At 44.8% G+C, this 23,047-nt stretch overlaps 1 protein-coding gene across 1 annotated transcript in view; it reads right to left on the reverse strand.

The window, feature by feature from the left end:
• Positions 1–23,047, reverse strand: part of ANKFY1 (ankyrin repeat and FYVE domain containing 1) — a 116,965-nt gene that overhangs the window by 23,590 nt on the left and 70,328 nt on the right. Inside the window, exons 17-23 of the mRNA XM_082245963.1 lie at positions 22,247–22,403; positions 20,305–20,505; positions 16,174–16,350; positions 13,302–13,449; positions 7,399–7,489; positions 3,857–3,981; positions 954–1,100 (exon numbers count right to left, since the gene is read on the reverse strand). Coding sequence (XP_082102089.1) covers positions 954–1,100; positions 3,857–3,981; positions 7,399–7,489; positions 13,302–13,449; positions 16,174–16,350; positions 20,305–20,505; positions 22,247–22,403 — 1,046 coding nt within the window. The remainder of the gene's footprint in view (positions 1–953; positions 1,101–3,856; positions 3,982–7,398; positions 7,490–13,301; positions 13,450–16,173; positions 16,351–20,304; positions 20,506–22,246; positions 22,404–23,047) is intronic.

Below are 23,047 nucleotides of genomic sequence, written 5' to 3' on the forward strand. Positions count from 1 at the left end.
GCCAAGCCTCCTGGCTTTTGCACACATAAATCACACTCAAAGTAGGAGGATTTGTGACATGTTATAGGATAGAAAGGACTCTTTCTTACCATACAGAGAGGGGCCCGCGTTCACCACAAAACCCGTCAGGGAAAAAGGGGGAACATACTACTCACCATACCGGAACCAGGCGGGCACCAACTCCTGACAGTACCCCTCTCCACCGGGGCGGGAGGGCTGTCGACCAATACGGACGCCGTGACTCATGGTCTTTGGCGTTTCAGCGAGACGTTTAACTCGCGGGGTCAGTCCCTTAATGGGACTTTGTCGCGGCCGACCCAGCGCGGAGCTATGGCCTGCACGCGCTCGTAGGCTGAACTGGGGTGACCACCGGATCTCAACATCCAGCCCGTCGCCCAGTTCAGCTTTCTTGCTTGAAGATCTCACAGGAACACTGGAGAAAAAAGCTGTCTAAAAAATCTTTTTAAGAAAAAAATCTTGCCAGGACCGAAGATCCCAGCAAGGTATCTAGGTCCTTACTCCTAACTAGACAGAAAATAACTGATTTGCTGAGGCAGAGAGAGAGAGGATATACCCTCTGGGACTGCCCCTAGGGTGTGGCCAGAGCTTTTTAATTTCCTGTCTAGTCCTGCTCCTGCGGAGGTAACATAACCCGAAGGTGGTGTATCACCGAGGACTACGTCTGTCGATGAGCGCTAGAGAAAAAATATTTTCACACATGTCCCTTCGACAGAAGTCGATTTACTAATTGACTTCTGTCAAGTAGGGGAGTCCCTACACTGATAGAAATGCGGTTGGTCCCTGCTGGACCAGACACATTTTTTTTCAGCGTATGGCCAGCTTAAGATGTGCAGCTTCTCATCAAATAGGGTGAAATCACTGTGGGCAACCATGGCCATGAGTGTGCATTCTTAGAAGCGGTTACATTGAAACAGCACGTTAAAACAACTTACCTAAAAGTCTAAAGAGAAGCTGTTTAGTGGCAACTTGATAGTTGAATATGTTGATGCCTTGGTTGTTGTTCACACCCAGCCTGGCACCAGCTTTCACAATGGCTCGGCAGAGATTTGCATTTCCCTTCATATAGGCCAAGAGAAGTACTGTGAAGACAATACATCTTAAACTGAATTGTTTCATAGTTTGGGCAACCAACCATACTGAAAAACGAAGCTCAAAGTTTAACTAATACTTAAAATTTCATTGAACATATGTGACTAAAAACATGAAATCCAATTTAAAGTTATAATTTATTTAGGTTTGATTGGCTTTCATCTAAAAGGCTCCAGTGTGACAATATAAACCAGGGGTCTCCAAACTACGGCCCTCCAGTTGTTCAGGAACTACAATTCCCATCATGCCTAGTCATATCTGTAAACCTCAGAATTTTACAATGCCTCATGGGACATGTAGTTCAGCAACAGCTGGGAGGGCCATAGTTTGGAGATCCCTGATATAAACAGTTCTCAAATCCATTATGTAATGCAGGAGTTTCAAGTAAAAAAAAAAAAAAAAAAAAAAAGTTTTTTTTTTTTTTTTACTTCCCTTGAGACATTCAAACCCTCTTTCATTTGTGCCTCACATATCTTCCCCTCCCAGGCACTGCAGCCACAAGTGGGGAGGCAGCACTACTGGCCAACTACTGATTGACAAGTTACAGCCTTTTGAAACAATTACTGATGACAGCCACATTCCCTGAAACATCTTCTCATCCCAGGCTAGCTAGTGCAAGCAGACGCAGCCTACATAAGTGAAAAAAATTGTTCTATAAATTCAGTAGCAGTGGTGCAGCAGCATGACAAAGCGTATGCGCGAAAAACACGTCATCAAGGTAACACTTCCCCTTGTGTTCCAGACTGGTTGCATTGGCATCCCTATCTGCTCTGGCATTTCTGCCTCTGTGACACGGTGATTGCACACAGGAGTGCCAGCGGGTCCCTGCCTTGCTCCTGAACTTCTACAGCTCTGTGTCAGCGGCCGGTTGCTGTACACCACAGTGGACTTCTTCCATCCTGCCCACTGGACCCAGTGGACATTGGCCCTTCTACATCTGATTACACTGGCCTGGTATCATACTCATTTTAATAATTTTAACCTCACTTGCCTACAATAAAATACCAGTTCCTTATACTTAATGAAGATTTCATGTTTACTATCCATATGCAGAGAGCGTAGTCTAACTTCTTGTCTGCCATTTTAGTTACGTAGAACACTAATCCTGACGGCTGCACCAGATTGGCCCTGGGTATTGAACAATTGGATTTTCCATAGGGTTTAGCTCTTGGGACACCTTGTTGTTGGTGCAGCAGCATTGTAGCCCCTCCTCCCCATCACAGCAAGCTGCACTTAAGGTGCACTTCTTGGCAGGATCAAAAAGTATTTGAGGTAGCTTGCAGGGGGGCAAAGGAAATAGGTAAGTGTAGATGCACTTACAATTAAGTGCTGCAGCACATATTTTGTAGGGGGGTAATATGCCATATTATGAGAATAAGGATTTAGGAAAAAAAAAAAAGAGGGCAGATCTTAATTCTTATATTCGGCTGGTTAGTTAGAATGTTGATCACGTGTGGGAGTAAAAGGCTAGCTGCTGAAGGATATAGATGTCGACATAATTCAATGTAATTCGAATATCAGGATACAGTTTCCTTGCAACTGTATTGACCACTATGGAGAGGCTGCTTCTACAGCAAGCCAGAGACGGGCATATGTCTTACCCCAAAAAAAAAAAAAAGCAAAAAACAGGCAATAAGATACACTATATTACCAAAAGTATTGGGATGCCTGACTTTACACGAGCAAAAATTTTAATGGCATCCCAGTCTTGCTCCGTAGTGTTGAGTTGGTCCACCCTTTGCATCTATAACAGCTTCAACACTTCTGGGAAAGTTGTCCACAAAGTTTAGGAGTGTGTCTACAGGAATGTTTGACCAATCTTCCAGAAGCACATTTGTGAGGTCAGGCACTGATGTTGGACAAGAAGGCCTGGCTCGCAGTCTCCGCACTAATTCCTCCCAAAGGCATTCTATTGGGTTGAGGTCAGCACTCTGTGCAGGCCAGTCAAGTTCCTCCACCCCAAATTTGCTCATCCATGTCTTTATGGACCTTCCAGCCTGACAGCTGTACTTCCACCAAGAACTCCGTTTCGGTAAGTCTCTTGCCTGCCGAGCTCTGCAGCCTCACGTTATCCTATGGAGGTGTATATGGGTTTATGACAAGCCTTGATCAATTTTTATTGTTTTTTATACGCTACACCTAGATGGAGTCGCCCTCTTGTGTTTGTTTTATATACATCAATTTTCCAACACATTTTAAAATTTGCATGAAGAAGGCATTGGATGGTCAAAAGACTGTTATATAATTATATGGAACTCCTACATGCCTCCAATCACTGTGTGTGTTATCATGCTTAAATCAGGCACGTCACTTGCAAAGATCAAGCAGTATACAGCCACCTACACTCATAGGAATGAGAAATATATGGTATACTTCTTTGGATATACAGTATAAGCTGGTAGTTCCCGAATAAAACATGAAGCCATTGCTACAAATACTAGGCTGTACAAGACAAGGATTTGCTAACTTTTGTCAATCATAATTTCCTAATTACACACTATTGCCATGTAATAGGATCTGTTTAACACCATGTGCTGTATTAAAACCCTAGAAAATACATTAGCGTTAATATTATACCTTCAAAGTATTGAAAAATGCATTTAATACAGCACCAAAATCCATGGTACCTAACAGTATGGCAACATCATATTACCTTAAGAATGGGAAAACAAGAAAACTTGATCGGAAACCGGCAACTATATTTTGCAGACACAATGTGGCATGAAGTTGTGAACTTATCAAATACCTGTGTTTCCCTCTGAGTCTGGCTTATCCAGTGGGTATTCTGGCATACATTCTAGGAAGAGTTCAAATATGGCTGCTGCATTTTCTTTCCCATACTGGCCCAAAATATGCATTGGAGATTGGCCCCTGACAAACAAGGATGACAAATTGCTTTACTACACAATGTTAACATTTAAATGGCAACTCCAACAACCAATTAGTGAACTGCTAAGGCTATCTAGGAAACCTTAAAATTGTGCATGGTTAGAAAGCGGCACAGTGGTGTAGTGGTTAGCACTTTCACCTAGCAGCAAGAGGGTCACTGGTTCGAATCCCAACCACGACACTACCTGCCTGGAGTTTGCATGTTCTCCCTGTGCCTGCATGGGTTTCCTCCGGGTACTCCGGTTTCCTCCCACACTCCAAAGACATGCTGGTAGGTTAATTGGATCCTGTATAAAAAAATAAAATAAAAAATTGGCCCTACTGTTTATGTATGTGAGTTAGGGACCTTAGATTGTAAGCTCCTTGAGGGCAGGGATGGATGTGAATGTGTAATGTATATGTAAAGCGCTGCGTAAATTGACAGCGCTATATAAGTACCTGAAATAAAATTAAAATAAAGCCCACTCATTTTACAGGTAATGTTGGACAGTGTCCAGTCTGGACTTTTATATACTGTAATGTGGTCGGATTCAGCAGACATTTGACAGTGCTTCTGGACTGAATGTGACATGGTTCTGTATAATACCCTTCAAGATTTACACAAGGCCCATTTCCCAGGCTTGAATTTAAAAAAAATACAAATATATTACAGGGCACTAGATGAATGCCCTATTCAGAAGTAGAGGTATGCCATGTTCCTGAATTCAAATACAATATTTAAATATATATTTTAGTCAAAAATTGAATCTGATCTTTATGTCAATATTTCTCTGTTATTGTGCCTTGGTGTTTGTTCAGTAAAGATATCACCTTTACTTCCTTTTCCTCTGTCAAGAAGAAAATGTTTCTTACAAACCTAGGAAAATATTCATCATAAATTCTGTATCAGGATAAATCATGGAGCTTCAGCACACTGCTCACTTAAGTGATTAAATGAAATGGGAGGGATGTGTAAGACTTATAAAGTCTATATTCCTGCTTAGACCATACCAAAAGACTTTGCTAGTGAACCCATGAGGTGCAGGAAAAGGAATAGTGTAAAAAAAAATGTTGCACTCACCATAAAACTATTTTCTTGGAGTCCACTGAGGGACACAGAAAGTCATATTGTTGGGGTAAACTGCCTCCTACAGGAGGACTGGACACTGGCAAACAAAACTGTATACCAGTCTAGGACAAGCCCTCCTATTTCAGCATTTCACGGTTTATATACAAGCCGTACTGGTGGGACCTGCGTTCCTCAGTGGGCTTCAAGAAAATAATTGAGTACAAAAATCCTATTTTCTTTCTTGTTCACGGAGGCACACAGGAAGTCATATACTGTCAGGACTTCCAAAAGCAGTCCAACTAGGTATTGGGCAACAGCAAACAAACTGTTAACTGGCCCACAACAAAACATCAGAATTATCGTCAAAGAATACCCTGAAGAACCTTACACCCAAAGCTGGCATCACATGAGGCCTAAATATCCATCTGGTAAAACTTGTAGACATGTGGACAGAAGACCCAGTGACAGTCTTGAAAATCTGAGAAACCGTAGCCTGGAGCCACTTACAGATCTAATAAAGTGTGCCTTGACAGTAAAGCAACACCCGATCCTTGAGCCCATAAGCTTGAATAACATTGTTCCTGAGCCACCAAGAAATGTTTGAACAAACAGCTGGTTTATTCCTACCCAGACAACCAGAAATGACAGAGTCAATCTTTCTGAATTAAGCAGTGGCTGCAAAAACAGACTCTCATAGCTCAAACTGTAAGGAAATCTATTGATGGACTGGAGACAGACAGAGGGACAGAAGAATAATGTCCTGGTTGAGATGAAAGGCAAAGCTACCTTTTGTAGGAAGAAAGTTCTGAACCTTAACATCGCCTTGCCTAGATGCATGACCAGAAAGGGCCCTTTACAGGCCTAAGACTAGTACACATGGCCAAACGCTGGTTGACATTGGGCGATTCAATAAAAAAAAACAGCCGACATTTGGCCCGTGTGTATGGCAGCTGGTCCAACAGAAGCTGGCCATTTTGACCGACCATTCCCCTGTCAGAACACAATAGCTCAACGGGGAAGATCGCTGTATTTAGATCAGATCGTTAGTACAGCGGTTAGGACTAGAGATGTCAGGTTTTTTTTGTTCAATCTGACTTTTCTGACAATTGACTTCCTTGATGAGGGCATTCAGAGGAGCTTCAAAGAGGCATTCCCTTGAAAGCCATATGGATTAAGAGCTTTTTTAGACATGGGCTCTGCAGACAAATACTTCAACCAAAGAGCTGTCCTGATGTTTCCTAACACGAGACTACTACAGAAAATGAGATGGGAAACCTACAGCACCCCATACACGCTGTCGCTCAAAGCTGTAGGGTTTTAGCGCTAAATGCTCTATGAACAAAAGATCAACCGGTACTGTGATCAGATGCCTTAAAACATTCCGTCAGGGTTTGACAGATTACGGTCACAGCCAAGACCAGTTGAAAGGCTCTAGAGAGCTTTCAAGCACTTATCAGTGGGGTTCTAAAAGGATGTTCCTGATCCTGCAGCAGCTCGGCGATCCCCGCACTCGGTGACAGCAGCATGGGGAGAAGTTCTGTGAATGAATGAACTACAACTACTGGCTTGTAGTTCTCAAGGAACTACTGCAATGCTGTTAAGTGGTCTGGTAGTTCATTGAGTCTGTCAGTGTGAAACTACTTGTCCATACAATGTCTGGACAGCCAGCTCACACTGACAGTCTGCAGGGGACCTGCATGGTTCCAGCGATCTGCTGATCACTGGTGCAATGCTTTACAGGCTCTTAAAAAAAAAAATTTTGTAAACCTCTTCTGAAATGAACCTGGTGGTAATGGTAAATTCAAAAGGCGCAAAATGGTGCAAAAAATTGCGATAGCTCCCACAACTAAGCCCAAACATCCTACTCGCAAAGTAAATCTTTAAGGATAGGGTAAAACTAAGGCAATGTCAAATCTCTGGACCTGGAAGTGCACAACAGCAAAATGTTACCAGTATCTGATGTCTAGAAAGTGGAACTAAGTACCAAAGATCACTTCCAGACTAGCCGTGCAATGTTCAGTGCAAGGTCCAATGTCAAGCTAAGCTAATGAAAGGCTGATCTGGAAAGCTACCACGCAGAGACCAGCTCAAACAATGATGTAGCAGGAATCTTGATTAAAGGACAGAAAAAAGTAGTAATTTTGATTTTCTCAGCAGAGCTAGGACACTAGCAAAAACATGCTAGGAGAAGGAGGGGTTACCTGGGGCTTACGTACATTTTTTTTAAACAGTTGATCAGTGTACAATCTTCCTGTTATCGGCAGTATATGACTTCCTGTGTCCCTAAATAGATATAAAGTATACCAATTTAAAGCCTAGCTATAATACAAAAAAAAATACCAAAAGATTACCTTAAATTAAGTGCTTCTGCATCAATATTACACTCCGTTAAAAGGCAACGGATATTGTTCAACCGACCATGCATTACTGCAAGATGAAGAGCTGTAAAAAAAACAGAAAATATGATACAGTACACTAGAAATATTCTTTATGTTGTAACAAATGCCTTTGTTAAAGTGAGTGCAGAAAGCAGGGGATTACAGTAGGCTGATATCTGGACAAATTCAGGTGTTAAAACTGGTCATAGACATTTAGTTAGATTTTTTTTTTAACTACCTGGCTGATTGAATTTGCCACTCCCTACCAAATCTGCTGAATTTTCAGCGTATGGCCAGCTTTACACCACACGTGTGGTGGCCAATCCAACTTAACGAATTGTCTGTGTGACATTTCAATGAAGTTCCTTAAAAAAAAAAAAGTGAACAGTGTGATATGCTGAGATCAGCCCATTGGCACTGTGGTGATCCCACTAGACTGCACCGCACACCAACCACTGCATTGTAATGCAGCGCATGTGTGAATGGAGGCCAACTTGTTACTACTTTTCCCTGCAGTACCATTCCCAACAGGAATAATATCTGCATGAAATTTGCATGCTTTCTGTGTCGGTTTTCTCCCACAATACACCCTTGTGGTATAGAATAGTTTAAACGATCCATGCTAAAGTGTGGCAGAGAAAGGGACAGTCCTGCATTGAAGAATTTATAGCTTGGTGCAACCAAAACCACCCACCAGAGTTCCTGGCTCAGGCCCCTTTAACACTTTGTCTCAATCTTTCTACTGTATTCTCCAGATGAAAAAATAAAGGCGCACAAGACTTGATCACACTAACTGTGAAAGGATTTCTCAACTAAAAAGATATAAGAAGCCGGGTAAAAAAATGGACGGTGATCTGGATTGTCACTGTTCTCAAGAGCTACCTTTCCTGAAGAACCTTCTTCATGGATGCCTGGTCTTTTCTATATGTTCTGTGGTTACATCTGCTGTTCCCTATACATGTATTGTGTCCTGTCAAGGCCAGCAAATACAACCACAGAATGCAAGGCGGACAAGGTATCCAACACAACCAGAAGCGTCAGATGAAGGAGATTCTTTGGATGTCATAGCAATTGAACACAGTGAAGAGTTACCACTTACCGGACAGCCAAGTGTTCTTCATCTTATGTTGCAGGAGGCATTTAAAAAAATTGTGAAAGAGCTATTTTAAGCTTGCAACCATGTATCTGAAATTACTAGACTGACCACTGAGTAGTATAAACTTCTGATGTCTGCTACCATGGCTAGCAAAAAAACAAAACTGCTAGAAATAGTTATTTACAGACAAATCGAGTTTAGCTTAATGTTATACTACCAATTTACACATACCAATGGTTTTACTCTGCGTATATAGCAATGTAGTGTAGAAAGTGGAAAAAATCTCTCTTAATATAAAATGCAATTGTTTACTTTGATTTTTAACTTTCATTAACAAAAAATGTATACAGAACTGCGACTGAATTAAAGCCCTACCTGTTCCAAAGTAAAAATACGATTTTTTTAAGAACTTACCGTAAAACCTTTTTCTCTGAAGTCCATCGACAGACGCAGCCTCATCTTCATGAGCTGAGTGGGTTTATGCTCCTCCTATCAGGAGTAGTCTAGGCAGTTAAAATTTGAATACACACGCCCAGGGGGCTGTCCCCTAGACATAAACCCCCACTGCACTATTCAGCACATCAGTTTAGTTTAAAAGCAGTGAAGACAAAAGAACCAACCCCAAACAGAGGGGTGGGTGCTGCATCTGTCGAAGGACATCAGAGAAAAAGATTTTACGGTAAGATCTTACAAAAATCGTATTTTTCTCTATCGTCAGTCAACAGACGCAGCCTCATCTCCATTAGCTGAGTGGGATGTCCCAAAGCAGTGTAGGTATGTGGGGTGGGAAAAACGCAACCAGATAGTAACATCAACTCCAAAAGGCTAAACTTAGCCAACCGGGCAACATGAAGCTCAACCAAACAGGAGCTCACCCAGAAAAAAGACCCTGAAGAGAAGTACAAACCAACATCCTCTTATGAAACAGAAGTCCGCAAAACCTTGCGGCCAAAAGAGGCATCCGAAGATGCCAACAAATTCACCTTGTAAAATTTGGTAAAGGTGTGAACAGACGACCAAGTCACTGCCTCACAAACTTGTGCAACAGAGGCCTGATGGCAAAAAGTCCAAGAGGCACTCAGTGCTCTAGTAGAATGCGCTTTCAGCAAAGGAGGAACCTGACCCTTGATTGAATAAGCCTGAACAATCGCCTGCCTGATACATCTCGAAATGGTCTCAGCGGACGCAGCCAAACCTTTGCGAGGACCGTTTGGAAGGACAAAAAGAGTCCGACTTCCTGAAGGACACAGTAACCGTCAGATAAACTCTTATCGCCTGAACCACATCCAGAGAGCGCAAGTCAACTTCTTTGTGATGTTTAGGCTTGGGACATAAGGAAGGCAACACAATGTCTTCATTCAGATGAAAATCCAACACCACCTTAGGAAGAAAAGATGGATTAGGACAGAGGACCACTTCATCCCTGTGGATCACCAAATAAGGCGAATGACAGGACAACCCCGCCAACTCAGAGGCTCTGTGGGCAGAAGTGATAGCCACTAGGAAGGCAACCTTCTGCGTCAAAGAAAACAGAGAAATCTCCCGAATATTCTCAAAGGGAAGCTTTTGAAGAACAGACAAAACCAGATTAAGATCCCACAGAGGCAACGGGGATCTCCTTGGAGGGGCCAGGTGATGCACCCCCTGAATGAAGGTGCGAATCAAACTATGAGTAGCCAACGGACGTTGGATGTATATAGCCAAGGCCGACACCTGGCCCTAAATAGTCCCCAACGCTGATCAACCCCTTTCTGCAAAAAGATCAGAACCCTAGCTTTCGAAAAAGAGCAAGGGTGCAGCTGCAGCAATTCACACCATGAAATATATGATTATCACGTACAATGATAGATCTTCCTAGAGGTCGATTTCCTGGCCTTCAAAAAGGGTAGGAATCACTGAAGCAGAGACCTCTATCCCTCAACACCTTGCTTTCAACAGCCAAGCCGTTAAAGCCAGCAACCGTAAAGCAGGATGGAAGATCGGTCCTTGAGATAGAAGATCTTCCCGCAGAGGAAGACGCCATGGAGGATTCACAACCATTTTTACCAGTTCTGCATACAGAGACTGCCGAGGTCAGTCTGGTGCCACCAGAACAACCGGAATGCCTTCCATCGCCACCCTGTGAAGAAACTAGGCAGGAGAACTAGCGGAGGGAAGGCATATATCAGGCGATATTGACTCCAAGGAGCCACCAGAGTGTCTGTGGTGTAAGCCAGAGGATCCCGAAACCTGGCCACAATCCTCTGAACTTTCCTGTTAAAGTGAGACGCAATAAGATCCACCTCTGGAGTCCCCCACCGGGCACACAAGAGATGAAACACCTCCGGATGCAGGTGATCCAACACCTGATGACAAGTGATCTGCTTGACAATTCTCCACACCCGAGATATGGACCGCGGAAAGAGCTGGAACATTGTGTTCCGCCCAAACCAGAATCTCGCCCACCTCCTTCGCACTCCTGGTGACCCCTTGATGATTGATGTAAGCCACGGCTGTGGCATTGCCCGTCTGGACCCGAACCGGAGAGCCGTGTAGCTGACTCGTCCAATGATGCAGGCAGAGCTGGATCGCTCTCAGCTCCAGGATATTGATCGGCAAGGAAGACTCTTCTGTCGTCCAAGTTCCCTGGGCACAGAGCTTCCCTAGCACTGCACCCCAGCCTGACAGGCTGGAGTCCATGGTGACCACCATCCAAAACACCGGCAGGAAGGACTGGAGCCACCACGATAGAGCAGACTTCGTGAGACGGCTCAACCGAATCTTCTGGTCCAAAGACCGAGGATCTCTGTTCCATTTTGACAGAATCTCTTCTGCAGCTGTCTCGTGTGAGACTGAGCAAACGGGACCGCTTCGAAGGTCGAGATAATCAAGACCCAGGGCCCTCATGCAAGCCCGCAAGGAAGACTGATTGGCCTCCATAAGCAACCTGACTGCCCCTTGCAACTTCTGAAGCTTGTCCAAGGGAAGGAAGACCTTCGCCAGAGCAGAGTTGAGGATCAGCCCAAGATAGGTGACCCGCACAGACTGAGTCAGGGCAGATTTGGCGACATTGATCGTCCACCCGAATTCCTGAAGGGTCCGAATGGTGATGGGAGATATTGTCCAGCAGATCGTCCAGATACCCCACAATGGAAATACCTCGTCGACGCAAGAAGGCCAGCACAGAGGTTAGAAACTTGGTAAAAACTCTGGGAGCCGAGGCGAGACCAAAAGGTAATGCCACAAACTGAAAAGCGGAGGAATCCCTGATGTCCCTGAAATATGGGGACGTGGAGATATGCATCTTTGAGAGGGATGGAAGATGCCACCACCAACTGAATGGACTCCATTCGAAACTTCTGCATCCTCACAAAGCGGTTCAGAGGCTTGAGGTACAGGATTGGACGCATTTCCCCCTCCTTTCTGGGCACAGTGACCTCTGTACAGCAGCAGGAAATGATCACACAGGAAGTGATGTCGCATGCTAGGGAAACACTGCCGAGTATAGCACCAGGGCTACACAAAGATGGACACCCATACAGAGTAATAGGAAGCTGCACGGAAAATGGCTGCCCCATACAAGTCTATGGGGGAAAAAAACACATTGCCCACGTCTAAGATGGCGTCACCCACAGCGCAACATGCGGCTAGGGACCGACACAGGAAGGACTCAGGAACCACAACAGGGACCAGCAAGCCCAAGGTACCATGTCACCCCCCCCCCCCCCCAATAGCACCAGAGCATACTCTGCATGGACAGGGAGAGGGAAGGATACACAGACCGGGTACCAGGCAGACCAGGGGGATCTCTTGGGAGGCACAAATCCCATTATCCCCAGAGGAGGGCCCACATCCCCCCAAGGCCAGCAGGGGCAAGGGGGGCACATTTACTCATCATACCATGGACCGGGTGGGCTCCGCTCCGGGCAGACTACCTCCCACCCGAAGTGGGGGTGCTTCCAGCCAATGGATACATTGTGACTCAAGCCCCAGCCGGCATCGTTGCTTGTAGATCGCCGGGAAATGCTTCCCTGAACACTAGCTAGCAAGTGAGCAAAGATAAATAAAAGAAAACATTCTGAAAATAATAAAAAAAACTGAGACCGGAGTCCCTGCAGGAAACCTAGGTCTACTCCTCCTCTAGGCAGAAAAACTGATGTGCTGAATAGTGCAGTGGGGGTTTAAGTCTAGGGGACAGCCCCCTGGGCGTATGTTTTCAAATTTTAACTGCCTAGACAACTTCTGATAAGAGGAGCATAAACTTACTCAGCTAATGGAGATGAGGCTGCGTCTGTCGACGGACGATAGAGAAACTTTATATATATATATATATATATATATATATATATATATATATAGAGAGAGAGAGAGAGAGAGAGAGAGAGAGAGAGAACAGACTAAAGAACAGGGTGCAAAACAGGGTCATCTCTGAAACAAAGGTCCCTATGAGGTTGATTTTATAAAACTGGAGTGTGCAAAATGTGGTGCAGCTCTGCATAGAAACCAATCAACTTCCAGGTTTTTGGACAAAGCTTAATTGAACATGCTGAAGTTGGAAGCTGATTGGCTACCATGCGCAGCTGCACCACATTTTTCACTCTCCAGTTTTAGTAACTCAACCCCTATGTGTGCTTAAAAATCACATGAAAATCATTCTGGTATACAAAGCTGTTAAAACGTTTTTGAATCAGCACTTACCAAAACTTGGACGCTTTAAAATTTGGTCTGATCACAAAGGTTTTGATTACCATGCCTGTAACCACTTGCAAAATTAAACAAGAATGACTAATTGTCAATTTACCATTATTGCCATTTTCATCTGTGGCTGCAAAATCAACGCTGTTCTCCAAGAGTACAGAACAGATGGTGGGCAGATCCTGCTGTGCTGCGAGGTGAAGTGCAGTCTGACGATGCTTTGTCAATTCATTCACCTTGGCACCTGCAAGGAGCTATCAGAGCACAATATCAAAGTTAGTTGGCGAAATCTTAAAACAAATCTTAATGCAACACTAAGAAGTTAATAGTCACATTTTGGAAAATGACAGACGGGAAGGTGGCCCTTGCTGGTTTATTACATGAAGGTTTATCAGTGCTAAGATAGCCCAACATTTCCCAGTTTTTACCAGGTGACACAAGACAAGAGTTTAGACCTGGTGGATTTCCTAAAAGTGGCCCATTGAAATTTAAATCCTCATGCACCTTTCAGAAACTTTTTTAACATAACCGCTACACAAGCTGTTTTTTATTTAAATGTTATTAAAAATTATCTTTCCATTTCAGCCTGCAGTCTATGATTTTTTGAAAATGACCAAGTTTCTCTTCCCTGCTGCCATGCCACTAGCTTACTGGGTACAAACTGCCCTGGAATCCTACCCCTATAACTGTCTGACGCTTTCAACAGCAGTCTTCACAAAAATTGAATTCAAGTTACAGGCATCCATTGCAACTGTAATTTTATATTTGGTGGGATACTTTTCTGACTTTGCTTGCATGTTTTAAAAAACGTTGATCCTTTTTTTCCAAAAAAAAAAAAACCCTAAGATTGTTCAGGTGGACATAAAAGGCAAACTCTCCCAACTCAGCTTTCAATTTAAGTGCTTGTCAGGCGGCCCACATAAATATCTGCAGGACATAGACAAGAAAATGAAATAAAAAAAAAAAGAAAAAACACCTTCCCATGCATATACAATTTGAATGGAAAGGCGTGTTTTCTCAGAAAAACTGAAGTTTAACTAGAATGAGCAGCAGGTGAGTCACAATGAATAGGCTGTGAGCAGGAGGCAATGATATAAGCAATTTCCTGGTATTTAACTTTTTTTTTTTTACATACTATGTTATGTACTGATAAAGGGTCCTTTCACACGTGCGGTCCGTATGTCCGTTTTTCATCCCATTTTTTTGCGGATGAAAAACTGACATAATGCATGTCAATGGGATTGCAGATGTCAGCGGATGACCATCCACTGACATCCGATTTGCGTCCTTTCCTATCAGTTCCATTTTTTGGAACGGAAGAGAATCCTATTTTTCTTCTGTTTAAAAAAACGGAACGGACGCAAAAACAGATGCCAGCGGTGTCATCCGCAATCCCATTGACATGCATTATTTCCGTTTATCATCCGCACGGACCGGATGACACAAGTGTCTGTAAAAAAAAAAAAAGTGCCGGAGCAGATCAAAAAACGGTCCGCTCCGTGTGAAAGGACCCAAAGGGTAATTTCTACCTTTTATGTAAAAATATAAATAAACGTTTAGCTGCTAGCTGAAGATAGTGAATGGAAGGCCACACCATCATCAGAGATAGCAGATTTCCACCTCAGAATTGCACAAGGATATCCCCTAAGAAATCACCATAAAACATTTGAACGGTTCTGAAGATCAAAAGGAAAAATAAGGACCCATATAATTTGAATATATAACTAGCAAACTTGCTGATGGTTGTAATCACACACCCTTCTTCTCATGTCTGGCTCCATTCTCTGACTTAAAGTCTCGGTTCTTTTTTTTTTTTTTTTTCTTTTAGGTACAAATAACATTTCAGGGTCCTTTCACACGGGCGGTCAGTATGTCCGTTTTTGTATGTCTATGGGATTGCGGACGTTAGCGGATGACCATCTGCTGCCATCCGTTTTGCGTCCATTCCGTTCAGTTCCGTTTTTTGAGGCGGAAGAGAAGCCTATTTTTCTTCCGTTTAAAAAACCGAACGGACGCAAAACGGATGTCAGCGGATGTCATCTGCTAACGTCTGCAATCCCATAGACATACATCCGCAAATGGATGGATGAAAAATGAATGGATGAAAAACGGACATACGGAGCGGACCCTACTGAAGTGTCATCCGTGTTTGTTTAAAAAAAGAAAAAAAGTCACTGAGCGGAACAAAAAACGTAGCTGACTGTGTGAAAGGACCCTTATAACCTGCTCTGTGCAGTTGGTTTTGACCAGAGCAGCCCAGATCCTCCTCTTTTCTGGTCCCTCTTCGGGGCTCCTGGCCCCTCCCTCCTGACAAGTGACCCCCACAGCAAGCAGCTTACTATGGGGGCATCTGAGCCCCAGCCACAGCTCCCTGGGTCTATTCAGACATGGAGCCACGCCCCGTCCCCTTTCTCTCCTCATTGGCTGACTGACTTTGATTGACAGCAACGGGAGCCATGAGTAGGAGAATCCCGGCAGCTGAGACACTGCTAAAAAAATTGCTGGCTCTAGATGGACCTCATCAGGTAAGTATTAGAGGGGCTGAGGGGGGCTGCTGCACACAGAAGGCTTTTTATCTTAATGCATAGAATGTATTAAGATGAAAAACCTTCTGCTTTTACAACCACTTTAATTTGGCCACCCGTGCCGTTCCTTCAGAGCCCTGTGCCGTGAAAGGCATGCGCGGGAGTGATGTAATCGAGTCTCCGGCCAGATGGCTGGGGGACCCGAACCAGGACGGCCGAACATGTTCGGCTGTCCTGTCGCTGAGCGGGCGGCACTGTGGGGGCTTAGTTTTAAGATATTTCATAATGAGCTAGTATGCGATGCATACTAGCTCATTATGCCTTTGTCTTTACATTTTTTTTGTTTTTCAGAGGGTTTACTTCCTCTTTAATTATCCATCATTGTGTGAGCAGCTAAAATGTTAGCACAGTTTCTGGTTTAATTTTTTTATACGGTTAGGCTTGTGTACATACCAAGTTGCGGACAATAATTTCTGATCCAGCCTGCACTGCTAAATGGAGGGGGGTTAACTTGGAGGCATCCTGCACTCTTGAATTGACATTAGCATTTACACTGATCAGAAAGAGTACACTCTCAATGTCAGAATTCTGCACTGCCACGTGCATGAAGTTCCTTCCTTTGTTATCCACCTAAAGGAAAAACCAAAGCTTTATCATAAAAAGACAAAGAGAGCAACCTAATAGTAATGGCTACATTCACTGAACAGGTAAAGTGAAAAACACTACTACTACCAACAATTCACCAAGGATAAATTGAGAAATGTCAGTTGTAAAAAGGATATATTAGAAAAATCATTTGTGTTTAAGTTTTAATGGCACTTTTGAGTAGTGACAGTGACCACAGCGTGCCCCCTTTCAATGCCAGTGACGACAGCGTGCCCCCTTTCAATGCCAGTGACCACAGCGTGCCCCCTTTCAATGCCAGAGTGACCACAGCGTGCCCCCTTTCAATGCCAGAGTGACCACAGCGTGCCCCCTTTCAATGCCAGAGTGACCCAAGCGTGCCCCCTTTCAATGCCAGAGTGACCCAAGCGTGCCCCCTTTCAATGCAAAGCGACCACAGCGTGCCCCTAATTGTTCTGCCCACTGGAGAATGCCGGCTATTTCCAGAACCGACAATAAACATTTTGTCCTGCCATGGTGATTGACAAAAGCCACCCCCGTGGCATTTTTCGACGGAAACCTTACCGGGAGCCCCCAGAGTCGATCCGTCCAGTGATCCAGGCACAACCTGATCGCCCGAAGTGCCAAGACATTAAATCGGGAGTCTGGATTCCTCCAGCGTCCAACAACCCTGAGCGGAGCTCAGTCCCAAGACACCTCCCCACCCAGACAGACTGGCAGCCGTAGTGACCACTGTCCAATACAAGGGGAGAAAAGATTTGCCTGCCTTCGAGTGACCTTGTATTAAACTGAGCAAACAGAACCGCCTGGAAGGTAGACATCATCAGGCCCAGCATCCATGCGCAAGTCCGGAGGGAGGACCACCTGCTGGACAGCAATAGAGAAATCGCAGCATGCAACTTCTGGAGTTTGCCCAGAAGAAGGAACACTCTGGCTAAAGCTAAATCCAGAGTCAGACCCACATAATCCAATTTTCTGGATGGAATCAGAGCAGACCTCTGATAGTTTAGAAGCCAACCAAACTTCTAAAGGGTCTGTATAGTGATCTCCACTTAGTACATTAAGGCAGAAGGGGACTCCGCTCACAAGATGACGTCATTCAGGTAGCCCAGTACCGCAATCCCCCCGCTGATGTAGCAATGCCAGAACTGGGGCCAACACTTTTGTGAAGACCCAGGGAGCTGAGGTGAGACCAAAGGGTAACACTACAAACTGATAGTGTCCCTCTTCCAAAGCAAAGCGGGGGAAGCGCTGGTGTCAGGCACATATTGGAATATGCAAGTAAGCATCCTTGATGTCGATAGAGGCTAGAAAATCCCCCTGATGTAGGGATGCCACTAACATGTGAATGGACTCCATTCTGAATTTCTATTCCTGCACAAAGCAGCGAAGGCCCTTGAGGTCCAGGATCGGGCGGTCCTTTTGGACCGTAAACCGGTTTGAATAAAAACCTTGAAACCTTTCGATATCAGAATGGGGACAATCACTCCCTGAAGTAACAGGTCCTGCACCCCCCGAAGAGAGCTTGCGGTTGGTCTGGGGGCAGACGTACATTGAAAGGAAAGAACCTTTCTGGAGGGCAATAACAAACCTATCTTGTACTCTTGTACCCGGACAGAATCACTTTGTGGATCCATTTGTCGTTTACCAAGGAAGTTCATGGGCCCGGAAACCAATGAAGCTGTCCCCCCAACCCCATGCATGGGTGAAGGCGCAGAAGGGGCCTTGCCCGTGGATCCAGAGAAACCCGCTCTCGGCTTACCAGACCATGGCCGCTTGGAACCTCCTGAGGGGGGCTTAAAAGGTTTTGAATCCTTGTCAGTGGACCCTGAAGGACGAAAAAACGTCTTATGTGCCGAGAAAGAAGGGGCGTGTCTGTGACGAGGTTCTTTCCCCTTTCCAGACTGTGGAAGAAAAGTGCCCTTCCTTTCCCCCGTGGGACTCTTGATGATGTCATCCAGGGTAGCCCAAAACAGGCTATCGCCTTGAAAGGGTAAATCAGTCAGAGGCTTTTTTTTTTTTAGACGTCTGGTCCGCAGACCAACACTTAAGCCACAATACATGCCTAGGCACCACTGGCGAAATGGATAGCTTAGAAATCAAGGGAGGTGCGTCCAAAGAGGCATCGCAGACAAGCTGCAGCCCCTGGACCAATTGATCCACCAATTCAGCAAAGGCAGGAGGAATCTGGTCACCCCCCAGATCATGGCACAAAAGTTTTGCCCATTCAGAGTTTGCGATACCAGAGCAACGGCCAGGACCAACCTCAGCGCCGAACCAGCAATAGTGAACATATTCGGGCCACAAACTCCTCCTGTCAGCAGGGTCCTTTAAGGCCGGGAGTCCTCTACCGGAATCAAGGTTGCGTTGTTCAACCTGGAGACAGGGGGGTTCACGACTGGTGGGACAGTCCCATTCTTGCGGAGTGACTCTTCAAATGGGTACCTCACCGCAAAGCATTTAGGAACCACAAAATGGACATTTTGGAAGCTCCCAATCTTTATAGACAAACTTGACAAAACAGTAGGGATAAGGGAACACCTTTGCCGCATGAGACAGCTTGTAGGTGCCAAAGGGGAAGGCCATCTCCGCAAGCAGCTTCAGCTGCATCCTCCCTCTTCAAAAGTTTCCCGAATGGATGCAATCAGTGCATGAACCAGCGCCTTCTTGTTCGCAGCTATAGGAGTGGAGGAATCAGCCGCAACAGAGACAGATTCAGAATCTGATAAAACAGATGAGGCAGGGGAGGGCGGGGGGCGCTTTTTACTAGCCTTGAACCAAGCGCCAACTCCACCCGGAAGACACACACACAAAAAAAAAAAAAAAAATCAGAGGGAGCCACTGACTAAGGGGCCGCAAAGGGGGCTATCCCCATGCAGGGGTCACTGACTGAGGGCCCACGAAGGGGCTACCCGACTGCACCCTGCAAAAGGGGGTCGCCCTCTATCGCCCTCCAAGGAGGCCCGCATAGGAGGCCACAAAAAGAGCCCCATTAAGGGTCCGAGGGGGACCTGGACCAAACCGAGGAAGTGGAGGAGAAACTGGATCCCCAAACGGAAAGCAGCAGCTTCAACCGCCCCACACAGCGCCTGGCTAGTAGGCCGTGGCCTAAACTACTGGATGATTCGACCGCATGGAGCGCGGACCAGAAGATGCCAGGTCACCCTGTCCCCAGGCCCTACAAGCTGCAGCAGGGAGCCCAACGGACAACCGCCCTAGTAAAAATAAAGGTGGTGGACAGTGTGCCCACTAGGTACCTAATCCAGGGGAACACAGGGGAACCATCGTTGCCAGCAATCCCCCCAAGAGCAAATGCAAAAAAGCCAGCTCACAGCCTCACCTGGGGAAGGGGGGGTAATCCAGAGAGGCCAACCACTCCAGGGAGTACCTGTGCCCCACACCACATCCAGGAAAGGAGTGGAGGGGCCCTGTACTTACCGATCCAGTGAAAGCGTGCGAGTAACACTCCTAAGACAGAACCTCCTCGCCACTGAAGTGGGAGGCTGTCAGCCAAGGCAACACTGATGCGGACTGGTGGGTCATTTAAAAGGAAAAACCTGCCAGGACCAAAGATCCAGGCAGGGAACTAGGTCCTTACTCCTGACTAGGCAGAAAAAAACTAAAGGCCTTTAGCAGAGAGGGGGATGTACACCAGCTAGGACTGCTCATAGGCATAGCCAAGTCTTTTTCCTGTCTAGTGTCCTACTCCTGTAAGGGACAATATAATTCTATGGTTCCCAATATGGAATGCTGTGTCCGTCAAGGAACTAAAGAGAAACTTCATTTTGGGTGCGATACTCCCAAAGGGTTAATCATGTGTAAAGGGGTGCAAATCCTGCAATTTCCTCATTAAACCACTGTAGTGCATCAACTAGCATGTAGCCTAGAAGTCAAATGAGCTCTGGCTTCTAAGTTTAGAAGAGCGGGCTGGCAAAAGAACGGAAATATTACACCACTTACCTGTTCAGCTGCTCCTGGCTCCCGTTTCAAGATTGCCTCTGCAGCTTTATTGTTTTTGAATGTCATAGCACAGGCAAAAGGAGTCATACCCTGCCTGTCTCGCACATTCAGTCTGATATCTGGGTGTGAAATCATTAGCTGGATAATTACACTGTGCTGATTGCTAATGGCAATGTGGATTGGAGTTCTCCCCTCTGCATCCTGCAATACAAAAACAACTCATGTCACCCAGAATAAATGATCAAACTATGTGCAGACAAAAATGCGTATTGCAGTATTTTTTTCAATTTGCTGTAGAGCCATGCTTAATGGACACAAAGGTGTGCAGTTGGTCATTTGGCTATTGGGGGTCACCTATCATTGGGCATTGTGTAGCCTGCAATTTCTGACCTCTCCTTTTTTAAATGTCAGGCTGTCATACTGACAATGCTTTCAAATATGTTGTCTGGCCCAGATCAAGTACTTTCCTATGACATTGCAGTAGGAAAGGCAACCTCCATGACAAATGTACCTTAACAACACAGCTTTACCTGCATCATAAAAAAAAAGAAAAACAAAAAGATGATAAAAAAATATTAATGAAATGGAAGCATATTCTTAGCCTGATGTTGTAATACTCTGCCAACTATAGGGGACATAAATACAAATATAGGGGAGCATGGGATTCTTAAAGCCCAGCTTCAGGAATATGAAGAAAAAAAAATCAACCATTGCAGCGGGGGCATCTCTGCACTGCAAGAGTAATTGCGTGTTATTTCTAGGGGATTACAGAGAAGGCTGTTTCACTTACCTGATTCCTCATTCTGGCCTGCTCTTGCGCTCTCCTCACATGTTCAAAGCTCTGGTCAGTGGGCAGAGCCTTGTTGTAATCACATCACAATACATGAACATTAATACCGTATTGTACGTTTATGAAAGGTGGAGTGCTACTGGAGCCAGTCGCAGCTTACAGAGACAACTGCAGAGGATTGGTCACAGTGCTGAAGGAAGCCTATTAGAGCAAGCAGCAAGGTAAGTATTTACACCTTAATTTTCAGCCCCTAGACAAAAAGAGCAATTAACCCTTGCCGTACGGTGAGGCCCACCTGCATGGGTGAATTTAAACATTTTCCTGCAGTTGGGGTTTAAACATGCCCAATTAGAAAGATTGGCGTGATAAAACATACAACAAAATGTACTGTACTGTGTGCAGTTACACTCAGCTGTGTGGCCTTCTCAATTGCACAGTCGCCTGTTAAATTTTTCTTTTTTTCCAGGCAAGCGCACACACACACACACACACACACACACACTCTGCATATCCTAATTTTAATCTTACGGAGAGCTTGTGCTTCATATGGAACCCAAAATATGGATTTTCCAAATTATTAAATAGAAAGTGCAGCACATATATATGTATATATATGTATATCAGAGGAAGAAAGAGGTGTGTGTAAGGCTGGGTTTACACTGATGCGGTGCGGAAACCACAGCGATTCCTGTGTGGTTCCCGCACCGCATCAGAATCGCAGGCAGTTCCCACTGTGCCCTGTGAACCGCTGCGGGTGACACCCCTAAATCGGTTCTCAGAACGCAGTGCGAACTGTGGAATCGGATCGCATGGGTCTGAACGCCCATGCGACCCGATTCCAGTGAAGATACAAAAACAGGGTCCTGCACGTTTTTGGTGTGGATCCAGTGCGAATTGAGCAATATATGGCTGAATTTGCACCGCACTGAAATTGCATATTTTTTTTACAGGAATCCAGTGCAATTCCTGTACAAATGACATGTGCTGCGGTAGACTGCATCATGTGTGAACCCAGCCTAAGACTGGCAAGGGTGCTGGGAATGGAGGGATTAATATAATAAGTACACTTTAAATGTTTCTGTACTCCACAAAAAGTTTACAAAATTAGTATGCAATCAGATTGAACAATGAACACGAACCGTTTATTCATACCTGGGTATTTACATTGGCACCAAATTCCAGAAGGCACTGAACTACTTCCTCCAAACCCCAACAAGCAGCTAAATGTAAAGGCGTTTGTCCATCTCTGGCCTCTTCTTCCCCTTCACCATTTGGTCCTGGTTTTCTGGAGCTATTTACATCACAACCACTGCAAGTAAATTAAATACATTAAGGCCCCTTTCACACATGCTGTCCGTTTGTCTGTTTTTCAACCATCTGTTGACAGATAAAAAACGGACATCAATGCATCTCTATGGAAAAACAGCTGTAAATGAATGATCATCCATTTACATCAGTTTAAATCCGCATCCGTCATTATCTTTTTTTCAAAGCTCTATTTTTCTAACTTTAAAACAATGGTTTGGATGAAAAACAGATGTAAACTGACAAATGGTCACTACCAATGGGTAGTGGATGTAAAAAAAACTGATGAGCACTGATGAAAAAACTGATGAATATTTCATCCATTTTGATGTGGTCCGCATGTGTGAAAGGGGCCTAACAGCTGCTAATGGCATTTGAAACTTATCCTATGCACATAATCTGCACCATTTTGTGAAATCAGGATTTTTTTGGAGAAGGGTTGAGAATTACACGCCAACACTACCATCTAGCTAAAAAATCCATGTCAAAGTGACTTCTATAACTCGTCAGAACTGAATGTCAGATGTGTTCAGGTTGAATGTCAGATGACATTTTTAAACAAACATGCAACTTCATTCATGGCTTTGAGAGGGTTTAATCGGTGGGCATTTTCACTATTATTCTAGCCACCTATAAATTATAACTACT

Source organism: Pelophylax lessonae, assembly GCF_965119305.1.
Source record: "Pelophylax lessonae genome assembly, chromosome: 2".
Taxonomy (NCBI): domain Eukaryota; kingdom Metazoa; phylum Chordata; class Amphibia; order Anura; family Ranidae; genus Pelophylax; species Pelophylax lessonae.